At 38.2% G+C, this 14737-nt stretch overlaps 1 protein-coding gene across 3 annotated transcripts in view; it reads left to right on the forward strand.

Annotated features, from left to right (window-relative positions):
- Positions 1–14737, forward strand: part of GABRG2 (gamma-aminobutyric acid type A receptor subunit gamma2) — a 97884-nt gene that overhangs the window by 28158 nt on the left and 54989 nt on the right. For all 3 annotated transcript variants that reach the window (XM_050962726.1, XM_050962727.1, XM_050962728.1), the window contains exons 2-6: positions 5685–5833; positions 7517–7584; positions 9223–9443; positions 11368–11450; positions 12132–12269. In XM_050962726.1, the coding sequence (XP_050818683.1) occupies positions 5685–5833; positions 7517–7584; positions 9223–9443; positions 11368–11450; positions 12132–12269 (659 nt within the window). The remainder of the gene's footprint in view (positions 1–5684; positions 5834–7516; positions 7585–9222; positions 9444–11367; positions 11451–12131; positions 12270–14737) is intronic.

A 14737-nucleotide genomic window follows, 5' to 3' on the forward strand; every position in this document is an offset into this window, starting at 1 on the left:
GAAGAAGTACTCCCATTGAAATTGAAGTTCTATTAAATATTAAGCTAGGAGATCAGAGTCTGACCTATGCTGGTATTACTATTATTTGGATTTTTCAGATGGGAAAATAGAGTAGAGACATTAAGTGACTTGTCCAAAACTAGAGAAAGAGTTGGCTTACAGCAGGGATTAGAACTCAGGAAGTTCTACCTCAAAACAGTAGAGCAAACACCTCTAATAAAATGGCTTGAATTCATATATTTTATTCTTCCAGGCTGTCAACAGGATAGGAGGGCATATCATTGTGTCAAAATTGCTAAAACAAATTAACTTCTTAAAAAATATGCTTTAATGCACATTAGCAAGATAGGAGTGTACATTTGCTTACTTCTTTTGAGTATTCCATCTGAAGTCCCCTAATATTCATAAGGAAAAAAAGATAATTCCTAAAGTGTTTCCAAATAATCTTGATAGGAGAATTTTACCAGTTTAGTTTCATGATGCTGAAAACACTGGGAAGATAGACCAGTCTATTTCTGATAATATAGGCTCAGAGGGTCTTAAGAATATGAATGGGGCTTTAAGAACATAACTTTCATTAGGTATCAGACTGACTGTCCCTTCATTAATCACTCCTGAAGCCTTTGACTTCCTTTTAGGTTTGGGATTTCAAAATGCCAGAAGTGGCAACTGATGAAGGTTTAGTAGACACCACCTCCCCGGAGAGCAAACAGATCACTGTCCCACTCCTGCAATTCATCATCAAGGATGAGATGGAGTCTTTAGCACTAGCGGGCTGCAAATCAACAAAGTTGTCTGTAGACTTCTCAAAAAAAAATCTGAAAACTCCTAAACTCTCCCATCCTTAAATACTATTAGGCTTCATCCTGCCAGGTGCTGAATACTTGCAAGTCCCCATGAAGTCAATGAGAGCTACGGGTGCTCATCACCACTCAGGAACTGTCAATTGTGAATAGAAAACATTGGTACCATGAGGAGATGTTCTCAACTTAAATATTTTTCAAAAGAGCATATCATAATACTTAATAATATAGTTGTATTACATTACCACCTGGAGGCTCCAATCAAAATTGGGCCATTGTGTGAGACTCTGTACAAACACAAACCAGAAGAGCTTCCAGCCTAATTAGATAGATAACTACGCATTATATTTCAAGAAGTCTTATTGGTCCCTTAGCATTCTAGCTCGTATTATATCATCTACTGTGTTCCATTTCTTCAATTTTGAACGTTTTTATTTTCCATATACATTCGGCTCTGCACTATATTTTCTTTTTCTATCAATGTAATAGATGTGGTCTTCTAAAATGCTATATATGTCCTTTATATCTAAATATAATTGAGAGATTAGCAGTATTGGGCATACTTTAATCATAAAAAGATTAAAGAATTCAAACTAATAGATTGTAAGTATATAAAACACACAAGGAAAAAGAGTTTTAAATATTTTTTTTCATGTACTGCCAAAGGGAACATTTACAAATTTGTAAATTTTACTCAACATTGCATAAACAAGAGACAGCTGTTAAAATTGTTCTTTTTCCCCCTAAAATGCTCTTTAGAGCTAGAAGTTGAAAGTCATATATTATTTAAATAAGACAGAAACACAATGAAGCAAACTCATTTTAGAGATCTAGGAGAGAATTTCTTCTTGGTATGTACTTTAGATCTCTGAAATAAATACTGATATGATTGTGGAAATATTGCTATATGAGAATTTATTCAATTTAAAGCCAGGTTCTATTCTGAATAGTCACTCTAAAAATAGTATCATGGAGTTCCCAGGTTTATTGTTCTCTGTAGGATTTTTATACCACATTTGCTTAGTTTACAAGTAAAAAGATGGAACTCTTTTCTACATATTAGTCCTTAAAATGTATCTTGAGGCCAGAAACACTAACTTTTGGCTTGTGAATCATCACCAGTAATAACATTTGGTGGGCCAAACTGTATTATATCCATGAAATGGCATGGTTTTGATTAATCTTTCTTCATTAGATGCATGAGCAGAATGCATTATAGCTCACTATCTTATAACTGTGGACTCTGCAAAAATTAATGCTTACTGTCTAAGATAGCAAAAACTTGATTTTTGTCTCTCAGTGACACAAGGTGCAGCTCTGTTGTGTGAGGAGATGCCATTTTCACACAGCAAGTTTTCTGATCATAAAACTAACATCTACAGCGGGGGCCATTTTTGTCCCTGATTTGCCTCCAGCATTGATTAGAGCATGACCAGCCTCCTCCGTCAGGGTCATGATTTACAGTTTAATAGTTGCTTTCTTATATACCCAGAGCATGCCCATTATTAAACTTCATCACTGTTTGTCTAGTAAATGCATTTTTAAAAAAATTTGCTATTAAATCACAGGCAACATTTACCTGGTTATTGGGAGCCATTAATAACTACTCTCTGAGTACGGTTATCCAGCCAGTTATGCACTCACCTTATAGTAGCCCCATCTAAATTGTATTTGCCTAGTTTATTGATAAGGATATCATGAGAGACTGTATCGAATGCCTTACTAAAGTCGAGGTATACCACATCCACCGCTTCTCCCTTATCCACAAGGCTCGTTATCCTATCAAAGAATGCTATCAGATTAGTTTGGCACGATTTGTTCTTTACAAATCCATGCTGGCTATTCCCTATCACCTTACCACCTTCCAAGTGTTTGCAGGTGATTTCTTTAATTACTTGCTCCATTTTCTTCCCTGGCACAGAAGTTAAAGTAACTGGTCTGTAGTTTCCTGGGTTGTTTTTATTTCCCTTTTTATAGATGGGCACTATATTTGCCCTTTTCCAGTCTTCTGGAATCTTTCCCGTCTCCCATGACTTTCCAAAGATAATAGCTAGAGGCTCAGATACCTCCTCTATTAACTCCTTGAGTATTTTAGGATGCATTTCATCAGGCCCTGGTGACTTGCAGGCATCTAACTTTTCTAAAATATATCTGTATTCACTTAATCAAAAATATAAATTATAAAATGTAAAAGAAAGGCACCAAGGAGTAACATTAAAAATAAACAAGTTTAAACAAAATCTCCTACTTGGTCTAATCTTCTGCTTAGGTTTACTCATAAAAGACTGACTATTAGTTCAGATAAGAATACAGTTACTGAAGATTCATTGTCCACTGACTCTCTGGAGCCAGATTCATCATCTCACTCTGGCTGTCTTGCACTGCTCTGATGATGCAACACAGCTATAATAAACTTGGCTTCACTGGTCAGTTAAATTGGGTTTATGGCAATTTTGTGTCACCAGAGCAGTACTAAGCAGACAACATAAAACTTTGAATCCAGACTGTAAAGTCTTTTGTGGACTATGTCTTCAGTATTATCCTTTTAGGCCAAATAAGAAAACTATTCTCTCTGTCATTCTAGCCATTGTAATTAGCAGCTCAAGTTTTAAACCTCATTCACCTCCCTCGTATTCAGGAATGTGTTCTGTGAGTGAAGAGATGTTTAATTTAGAGTTTCTTTTTCACTTAGGAAAATAGAAAATTCTGCTTCAGAAGGAACTCTGAAAAAGCTTTTAATTGATTACATCAAAGACACATGACTTTGATAAATTACTTTGGGTTTTCTATGCATTTCATACAGATTAAAAAACATATAATCCAATCCCGTGTTTGCAATATAGATTATATGGCTTCTTGCACCATACAGGAGGGTGTATGTTGCCTGAGATTTGTTCCTTTGAAATGCAGTTAAATGTTTGAAGCTCCAGACACTTGAATAAACCAGCTTCCCTCACCAATTTAATTATTCGTGCCCGGTTTGTCTCTACATAGCGGAGAGTTGTGCAGCACAGTGTCAATTAAAAATTGTCCTTTTGATCACCAATAAACATTAAAGACTCAATTATTTGCATCTCTCTTTGGCTGGGTGGAGGAGGATTTTGTAGTATCTGACCACTGATGGCTGGTGGCACATGATGCCTAAGCAGTACAGAGGGATGTCTGGGGGAGTGCACACAACAACGGTATTGCTGAACATGTTTAAAGAGTATAGCATGCACTACCTCCAGTATCAGCTTCCAAGTGCTAGCTTGTGTACAGGGAAGGCAGTGCTGACTGTCTCAGCCTTATCTCCTCTGGAATGTGTTCTGATGCCATCACCAAATAGCCCTGTCTTCCACTCTGGAGTCCAGTCCTGCATTGCTTCCTGAGAGATGCCAAATGCTTTTAAATCCCATGGACTTCAAGGGCAGGGCATTCGGCTCCTTTCAGAGACATTAAGAACCTTGCATGATCACTACCAGGTAAAGCAAGCTGCTTCATTAAGGCTTCTTCCCATGATATTGTAATGGGAAGGGATGAGAAACTGATCCATATCTTCAGCCCTCATTAAATTTCATTTGTGCTGCTGGAATCCCATGGTGGCATAGAGTAAGTATAGTTGGCTTTTTGCCACCCAGCCTTTCTTCTTTCTACAGAAGGGTTTTCCAGAGTGGGCCAAAGGCAAAGAGATGGTGATCTAAGGATGAAAGTTTGGGATCTTAGCTCACTGCGGTTCTGGGCCAGTACAGTGGTCACTGGGGATCCCAAGATCTTATTTGTACTAGAGTTGCCTCTTGTCAAGCATGAGTTCAGCACAGCTGATGATCCAGCAGATAGAGTTCCTGTACCCCTCCCCCACTAGTGCCTCTTACAGGTGTGGCTATAATTTGCACATTATGGATACGAGACTGTGTTCTCAAGCAAAGATGAGTGTGACGACCTCCTTTTAGTTCCTATTTGTGAACTCCCATATAATTTAGCATGTTTTCAGCACCAATAACATTCTCAAATCAAGAACGATCTGAAGGCTGGAATAGGAAGAATCTTGCAGCAGCTCAGGATAGAGGAGCATTGGCAGAGCTGTGTGAAAGAGCTTGCACAGTATCTGCTAACACTGTGCCAGAGAAATATCACTTTCCCTGGTATTAGAACCAGGCATTTTGAAGAAAACGCAAGCTGTAATTTACAGTTCTCAGCATCTGACTTGCCCTTTCTATAGTATGAGAGTTGGATTACTGGATTTCCTGTGAGTCCTAGTTTGGTGACAGGAAAAAAATTGCAAATCGGCTATTTTATTTTTGGTTGGCTTCTGGTGAGCAAAAGTGAAAGTGAAAACCAAGTCCAAAACTATTTGTGTTGAACTTTCCAGTTGCGCAACAAACTCAGGCTCGTCACAGAGCAGTGAGGCTACATGACAGTTTGTCTGAATTCATCTAATTATTGGTCCTGTCATTAATAGGATATGTCAAGTTATCATCTCAAAGGGAAATAATGCAAGTACATGGTGTCTGTACAAAGTAATATTCTACTGGAGTTTGCATAAACTAAATGACGAGAGATTTTTTTATAATAGGTCCCAGCTGAGTCAAGAGGAGAAGAAACAGATGTCTCAAAGGACAAAAGCATTGATGTACCATAGAATACACAGGAAATGATCTCTGTTATACCAAAGGAAAGTTCACTAAAGTGAGCTTTAACCTTAGGTAATAAGTGACATCCTGTCTACAATATTTCTGTTGTCAAATGGGCAACATTGTGTAATGCTCTGTGAAGCACTGCAGTGCTCTTAGAACAGGATTATTCATTTAGCATGTTTTCAAAAGGGGCTGTGTATGGATGTAATTCCAACATTCGAATTTTTCAAGACTTTCTTGTTCTTCAATTTTCTTTCCTTCACAGTTCTAGCCAAAAGGGAGATGATGATTATGAAGATTATACATCCAACAAAACATGGGTTTTGACTCCCAAAGTCCACGAGAGTGATGTCACCCTGATTTTAAATGGCTTGCTGGAGGGATATGACAACAAACTGAGACCTGACATAGGAGGTGTGTTTTCTAACCTATTTTTAATTGAAATGGGGGCTGGAGGAAGAGAATTTCTCACATTGCAATATATGTTTTGAAAGCATAATCCACACAAAGAAGGTATGAAAACATAATATAATACAATATAACTTCATTTTTAAAAATATCTATCATAAACTGTCTGACCACCATGTGTAAGTCAGACTTGTGTATAAGGGGTCACCTAAGTGGCCTGATTTGCAATAGTTCTGAGCACCCACCAATTCTATTGTAATTGCTGAAGCTGCAGAAACTCAACTACTTTGAAAATCAGGCCACTTCTATTTTGTGCCTAAACATGAAGTTAGGCGTTTAACTTTAAGCATTCAGATTTGTAAATGTTGGTGAGAATCACTAAGTGCTCTAAACAGTTAAATTATACAGTCACAGAGTTACAAATAATACACAGCAGTAGATGGAGAGGGTAGAAAGGAGTATAGAGAAAAGGAGACAATATGGTTTATATCCATTTTCATCAGCTGAGGCTCTCACTCATATGGGTTTTCACATGAGCTTAGAAAAGCAATGGACTAGTTAAAGAAATGAAGCAACATATGAAGCCTGTCCCAGATCATAAAAAGCTACAGAAGTGAAGGGTCTCATATAATAATAATAATGAGATTGTGGAAAGGAGCAGAGAAGTCGTGGACTAGAGAAACAAAGGGAAGTAGGAGGCAGCAAGCTCCATGAAACAGGTTAGCTCAAGAAAGTCTGTGAAGAAGTTTAAAACCAAGGATGAAAATTTTTACCTACTCCACAAAGAAAGTTAACCTGAGTGTTTATGTGGGTAACACCCAATGATAATATTTACTTATACACTGTAAAAATAGCAGAGGAATTCCCAATGAAACACATATAACCAGAAATGTTGTATGGCTTGTTCTACCAATCCCAGTATTTAGGGAATAAAAGGAGTGGAACATCCATAAAAATAATCTGGGAAGATTGATTTTGTTTTAGTAAAGAGTGTCTGGAATTAATATGGTCAAAGTGGGGGAACAATATTTCAAACTAAATTAGTCTAACAGTTGTTTTCTGTTCCTGTTTTGCAAGCCCCAAATGTTGTTTTGGGCTCATGAAGTGATTGTTTATCTGCAGACATCACTTCAGGCTATGCCAGTCACTCATTGCCAGTCAATCATTGCATTGAGTCCCATCATGTGAAATGAGTGATGAAACACAGTGTAAGAGGATTGTGAAAGAAGTGTTTGTTTTCCTCAAGAAGTAGCATTTGATAAAATATGTTTTTGAGAAACAAAGTCCCCTACACAGACAACACCACATGGGCATAGCATCATTCCGGTCTCACTCACACCAGTGTATTGCCTTTGAGTCCAATAATTATTCCTCATTTGCACCAGTATAAGTGCAATCAGAATCTGGCTCTGAAGTGTCTCTGTCTATTGAGGAACTAGAATTATTGCTGTAAAATTTATTTTGTACTATATTTGCTGTTTGGAAATCTGTGTTTCTCTCTCTCTCTCTCTTTCTCTCTCTCTCTCTCACACACACACACACACACACACACACACACACACATTCCTACTTCCCACTTCCCAACCACACACAAAATAGACACTCCAAAATAATAACCTTATATGTGGTTTTTATGTCGTGGATTTTAACCATCATTTGTATTAGCAATTCTTATTGTTTTACTTACAGTGAAACCAACAGTAATTCACACTGACATGTATGTAAATAGCATCGGTCCAGTGAATGCTATCAATATGGTAGGTAACTGTTTTTAACACTTTGCTACACTTTTAATGATTGGTATATTCGGTTTGATGCATGCAATAATTCCTTTATAGTTGCAGTGCAATTATGTTTCCATTATTTTTGACACTTGCACTGTATGTATTTTATTTTAAAAGTCTTATTATATCAATCTCATGGAAAAGAGTAGGGCATGTTTGTAAGGGGAAGTGGAAGCAGAGGTTTTCTTTATATCAGAAAAAGGTGTCAGTGTGCTTAACATTATTACACGGTTTCTAGCTCACAATTATGCAACCATGTTGTCGTCCCTTATTTAATCATGCAAGAGCTTGCAAGATCCAGTCCAGAACATGTTGATTATTTGGGTGAGGAGGGGCCAACTCTTTAGTATTCGTGTCATCTCACAGCCAGAAACAGCCTGTGTAATACATCATAACACTTGTGTTAGAGGCAATGTTTGATATAGAAATACAGACATTGATCATGACACACAGTAGAATGAAGCAGAGATGGAGGGATGGATCTGCAATTTAATTAACTTTTAATTTTTGGAGGGTGATAGACCTTCCACAGGAAATATCTGACATTTACTTTGATCCAGTGTGGTTTTAAATGACTTGATGTCAAATATCCCATAGTTAGGGGTGGCCCCCTTCCGCCTGATCCCTAGGATTCAGTACACTTCTGAATCCTCTCCCCCTCTCTCCATGAGGTGGAATGAAGATGTCCATGAAAGGTTAGATAGTGAAGACTTAAGGTCTGCACGTTGATAGGGTCCACCAGCTTTCTCCTGGGTCTCTTATGTTTACTGTTGGTAGCTAGCCCCTTTGATCTTCAAAGTGATGGCAAATTGCAACAAAATTACAAATATCACTTATTAACATAAAGCTTTTAAATTTCTCTCTTAACTAACCTAGAATTGGACCTCCAGGATGCTGCAAGGAAGGAGAAAAAAACCCTGATCAGACACCTTGCCAGTCTTACCATATGAAACAAATATTTTCCTCATGCCCCAAACTAGTGACTGGCCAGATCCATAGCCTCTTGGAAACACAGTTCAAACTACACCTCTAAGATCTGCAGAATGGCTGCAGCAAGAGGACAAGCATGAGGGACAATCAAGTCTTCCTTCCTTACCACAGACTGGCCAATGGGAGGACAAAAAGAGGCAGAGAATTCTCTTCCTTCCACTGACCCCACTCCCTGATCAGGCATGACCTCCATGTGCATTCTGGGTGCCAGGGCAGGGAAAGAGAAAGGGGAGGTTCCAGCTCAGCTAAGCCTTCCCCTTCCTTCCGTGCCTCCTCACAGGACCCTAGGAATTGTGTATCCCCTACCTAACTGATCAAACACACCTCTCCCAACTAAGACTGGTTGGATGGTGGGAGGGACACACTGACTTGAAAAAAGATACAACCAGCAGCTATCAGTTATAACTGGGTGAATAATGGCGGGGAGGGAGCATCAAACCTTATTTTTGAAAATAAAAATCACAACATTTATCAAATAAGTTTTTCAACCAGCTTTAGCATCAATCCCTCTTGTAGTGACTGAAAATACTTTTTCAGGTTTTTCAGAGAAATGCTTTTAAAAGTGCACCTCTGACACTGCCGTGCACAATGTTTTCACTACTATTTCTGGTTAATGAACAGGAATACACAATCGATATATTTTTCGCCCAAACCTGGTATGACAGACGTCTGAAATTCAACAGCACAATAAAAGTGCTCCGATTGAACAGTAATATGGTTGGGAAGATCTGGATACCAGATACATTTTTCCGAAACTCCAAGAAGGCTGATGCTCATTGGATAACAACACCCAATAGGATGCTCAGGATCTGGAATGATGGCAGAGTGCTATATACACTAAGGTATTTACACTTGAATTTAAATTTGGTTCCTCAAGGAAAAGCCAAAGAAGTACATTTTCTACAATTGCAACGTGAATAGGAAATACCTTATAAATTAATTTCTAATCATAGGAGAGGTTTAAACATAACTGGAATGCATAACTTAGAACATAACTTTTCTGACTGTATTTTTAAAATGTCCTGGTAAATGTGAAATGCTTAGATCATTCGTACTTTGTCTATTTAGAAGGCTGGATATTGCCATAGTTTAAGGGTCTCATTTCCATTCAGATTTTACTATCCTATTCCTCAAGAAATCTCACTAATAAAGTAAATAGAACTACATGAGGCATAAGGAACTATTCAATATAAGGGTATCACAATCTTGTCCCTGATTTGTGTTTACAATTTATCACTTACCAGTTGTTTTTTTTGCCACTCTCATCATTTTCTCTTTTAGCTATTAAATTAGAGGATTTTAAAATCATTGATTGAATTAATCAGTATTTATGACCTAATTTGCGTCAAAGTTTCCTGTTCTCATTCAAGTCCATTTCATGCTCCTTCTGACTTCAGTGGAGCTGGATAAAGCTCCCAGGTGAAAAATGTTTAATTTCTGAAAATCCTGGTAGAAATAAAGACAAAATGGGTGAGGTAATATTAGTCATTTAAGGTCTGATCCAAAGCCTATTGAGTTCATATTCATCAAAGTTTTATTAGGACACTGTACGTATCTATCAGTTCATGTATTTCCCTTTTGGTTTCTTGGTGGTTAGTAAAAAATTTCTTCATTCTTCATTGGTTAAGAATTTTTTTTGATGTTGGAAGAAATGTCTGAATTACAAGAGTTTTATTTTGCAATTATTTTACATTCATTATGCATCACATTTTGAGGAAGAGATAGGAAAATGATTGGAATTTAAATCCAGAGTGAATCAAAGTCAGTCTGATAAATCACATCCTATATCTGCTTTTGACATGTTAAATAGGTCTTAATATTTCAAGCCATGCTCTCTTCTCTCTTAAGACCTCACTACTTTTCTCCTCAAAACACTCAGTTTCTATCTTTAGTGATCTGACATTAACATGTAATCAGTAGTTCTATTAAATATCATGATTAGCTCCAGTAACATTCAAATTCTGATAATAAATCTTGGCTTGAGTCAGGATCCCATATTACAAAAGTATTGGAAGTGATGAAATATGGTATATTGAGCAAAGACTTGTGTGTTGAAGTTTGCACAATGCATGCCAGAATTATGCCTGGCTGTAGCCACTGCTGTTGCTCACTCACTTTCATGAGCACTAAATTCCCTAACAAATCTTAAGTGATTTTCTAATGAAAATAGTGAGAATCTTGGCTTTTGTATGACTATGTTCTAGCCAACCTTGCCCCTCAAGGTAGAATTACTAACATAGACTTAAGCTTTTTTGCAAGCCTGAAAGATCCAACTGGACTCATGCTAGTGAGTGATATTAAAACATCCTCACAACAGAAAACAAACCCAAACTGTCACTGGATTTATGGAGCATGTAGTAAATACAAACAGTTTTAAACAAGGACATCAGTGAAAAAATTGTATTTAGAGATCAGAATATCATTATCTGATGAGCAGATTGCTTTGCCTTCTTGGTGTATATCAGGTGATCTTGAAGTTGGATTGATGAGGGATGAAATGAGAAAGGAAGAAAAAGGCAGTAATGTGAGCAAAGAATTACTAGGTGCCCAACCCTGCTCCCATTTCAAACCCATTATCATGTCTTAATTATACCCGTTGTATACAGTGCTTATGTGTGTATAGTATTTTGTGTTTTGTATATTTTGTATGCTGGGGGCATGTTGATAAGAATCTTGGTTTGTGTGCCACACTAGTTTTCAATAGAAAATTACTATGGCATGCACTGTATATTCTGATATTAAATCTTTGTCATCTCTTCTCTTTAGGTTGACAATAGATGCTGAGTGCCAGTTGCAGTTGCACAACTTCCCAATGGATGAACATTCCTGTCCACTGGAGTTTTCAAGCTGTAAGTAGTGTGCTAAATTTCCTGTTCCACCTTCATTTCATTGACATACGTAGAGCCAGATTCTTAGCTAGGGTAAATCAGCACAATCTGTTGTCTTCAATTGAATTTGGATCAGGGAGGATCTGGAACTTATTCTGTAAATGTGTACACATTGTATATGTTCACAGATATAATAAATAATTATACTTGAGAATGGTATGTGCTTTGAGACACATAGCTTAGATCAGAATACACAGATATTCATAATGCTTAATTATGCTTGCCATGAGAGTTAGCTTTTATTAATGAATGTTGTGATCTGGATCTTTGTCACACTTGTTGCATACGTGTGTCACTCCATTAACTACTGTTGGCATGTGGGTTGACATCTCTGAAATCAAGCTATAAGGTGAAATGAGAGATTTGACAATGACTTCAGAAGGGTCAGATTGTGCCCTAGATGTCAAGTTGGTGAGGTGGGGCGAGGCGAAAAGAGAATTCATCCAAAAATGCGCTTTTGGAAAATAAATAAAATATTAAATTAATTGAAAGGTAACTAACATACCCCCGCTCCCCTGACTATGTTGCTCCATATTTTTTCTGGACAAATAGAAAATGAACATGTTTCCCACACTGTAAATTTTTAAATTAAAATTAAAAAAAATAAAAGAGTATGAAGCTGTATTTGTAATTGTCTTGAAGATGGCTACCCCAGGGAAGAAATTATTTATCAGTGGAAACGCAGTTCGGTGGAAGTGGGAGACACCAGATCTTGGAGGCTCTACCAGTTTTCTTTTATTGGACTGAGAAATTCCACTGAGGTAGTGAAGACAACCTCAGGTAAGATAAGCTGTTTTTTTCTAATCTGTTTTCATTCAAATTCTTTGTTTTATGTTATATATGGAGCTCAGCACTGGCAATTAATAGAACAAATTGATTTTAACTCCTTATGAGTCACCAGATCTTCATGTATCCTGCAAAATGAAATGCTGTCTCTTGCACAAGCTTGCCCTGCACATTCAGCAGCACAGGAAGGAGAGAGCAGCCTCTCGGAGGCCATAGTCCCCGCTCCAATGGAGGTGGACAGGGAGTGGGTAGCAGAGAATAAGTGGAGCCTTGACTGGATCCCTAAGGACACTGGGCTGTGTAGCTGAGCAGTTGTGCAGAGGGTAATAAGCTACTATTGGACCATACTACATGATACCTGTCCCTCCCTCCCCCCCCAAAGAAAGGGGGTAGCCAGGGAGAGAATTGTGACCCAAAGTTACAAGTCTCTTGTTGCAGCAACATAGCTGCACATTGCCCCTTACTCAGGACTAGCTCTGAATTATTGAAAGCTACCGTGAACTAGATATGGTGTGTCTCAAGTAGTTCTGCTCCATATTTCTATCTGTGTTACCCTCCTTCAGTATGTGTAATAGACTTTAAAACGATAAGGTAAGGTCACCATTTTTAATACTACTCCATTAACTAGGCAGGAAAGTGCATGCCACTTAATAAGTCAGGTCAGAAACACACACTCTAGCATTGGTGGTGGAAAGGATTAGCCATTTGGAGACTGGTGGAAGCTATTAAAGGTCCAAAAGGGTATTGCATACTAATATTCTTTCATGTACATTTATTTTGTCATTGATTCTTACTTTCAAAAGGAAAGCTGAAACGAAAGAGGTTTCTTTTGATGATACCAAATTTTATTCCACAAGTTGAAAGAGATCTGTGGGTTTGTGACAATAATTAATGATAATAATTATTAATAAAAGGGTCACATTACCAGCATATCCAAACGGAGGTATGCTAGTGCTGAAAGCTGCCTGCTTATACATTATACGCAGTGAAAGCAATGCGGTTCAGGATATGTCGGGTTCCTAGTTCCTGAGAAAGTGGATATTAACCACTGATGACATATTTAGTCTTCTGGGTAGGAAGAAAAGGACTGAAGCTTTTTAGTCTGTGGTCATATTTGTCTCAAAGCACCTTCTGCCATCCTTGCTGTAGAAAATATTTTGTCATCTCATTAAGGAAATGTTTGACCTTCCACCATTTCTGGCAGATGAAAGGTGCAAAGGAGGGCAAGGGGAGAGTGGTGGAACACAGCTACTAATAATTTGCATTGTGTAAGGCATGGTTGAGTCACTCACCCCCAGAGCAAAAAATATATAATCAGCATAGCATCTCTCCTCAGTCATGCCCCTAAAACAGGCATATCCACAAAAGACAGCAATGAATAAGTGGATGGTTCTAGGGTCTGGTCTTGCTCCTATTAAAGTCTGCAGCAAATCTCACATTAACTTCACTCAGACTTGACTTGTGTTTCTTTTATTTGCTGTTTCCCTTTCCTTTGTTTTTTTTTTTCCATTCTCTAATGGAAAATATTTGTCTGGAAGAGGAAAGTAATACAATTTGAACATGCTACAAGCTTCAGTTCCATTGTTCCACTGCTTCCTGCATTTGTGAATCAAGAGCATTTGATGATGTTCCTTGTAATATTAAGAGAGTGTTCATTGAAAGAAATGATGCATTCTCACAAAAGGAAAAGCTCTTCCTGTGGGACCCTTAATCTGGTCTGAGAAACCATGATAGTGCTCTGAGAGAACCAATATAATTTAAAGCTCGTATTTGTTGTTTTCCTTTTTCGTTTACTTAAACAAATAAACTAATCAATATTAATTGTGCATTTAAAGTCAGTAAATACCTACTTTAGCCAACGCTAGATCAGTGACAAGAAATGCTTTCCAAAGCAACTTAGTCCTGCCAAGCTTCTCTTAAAGGCCTGCTGGGACTGCACAGACAACTTGGAAAACATTGTGTTCATAGGCATCTCCTCCCTGTAGTGTTTATCATAAGTTCTCTCTATTTTCTTTTCTCGGTTTTTTATTGCTAGAGCTATTTGCATGGCTCCCACTGGCTGCGAATCACCGTCCCAGGCCAATGGGGGTGGTGGGGAGAGCTGTGGGCCGAGGAGTGTGCTGGCCGCGGTTTCCTGCCACCCCCATTGGCCTGGGATGGCGAACCGCTGCCAGTGGGAGCCACTGTCCACCAAATCTGCTGATGCGGCAGATAAACAAACTGGCCCGGCCCACCAGAGTGCTTACCCTGGCAAGCCGCATGCCAGAGGTTGCCGACCCCTGCTGTAGCATCTAGAAAGCCTTAGCAAGTTTGCTGCTCCTTTGAAGAGATGGTACTCAGCAGCTTATTAACTGGGGTTGACAAACGCTTCACTTCAGTCAACCCCTCCGTGTTGGTTTATGGTAAAAGTAAAACAAGTTTATTAACAAAAGGTCATAGGTTTCGATGATACCAAGTATAAG

The sequence above is a fragment of the Gopherus flavomarginatus genome, chromosome 7 (genome assembly GCF_025201925.1).
Source record: "Gopherus flavomarginatus isolate rGopFla2 chromosome 7, rGopFla2.mat.asm, whole genome shotgun sequence".
Classification (NCBI taxonomy): domain Eukaryota; kingdom Metazoa; phylum Chordata; order Testudines; family Testudinidae; genus Gopherus; species Gopherus flavomarginatus.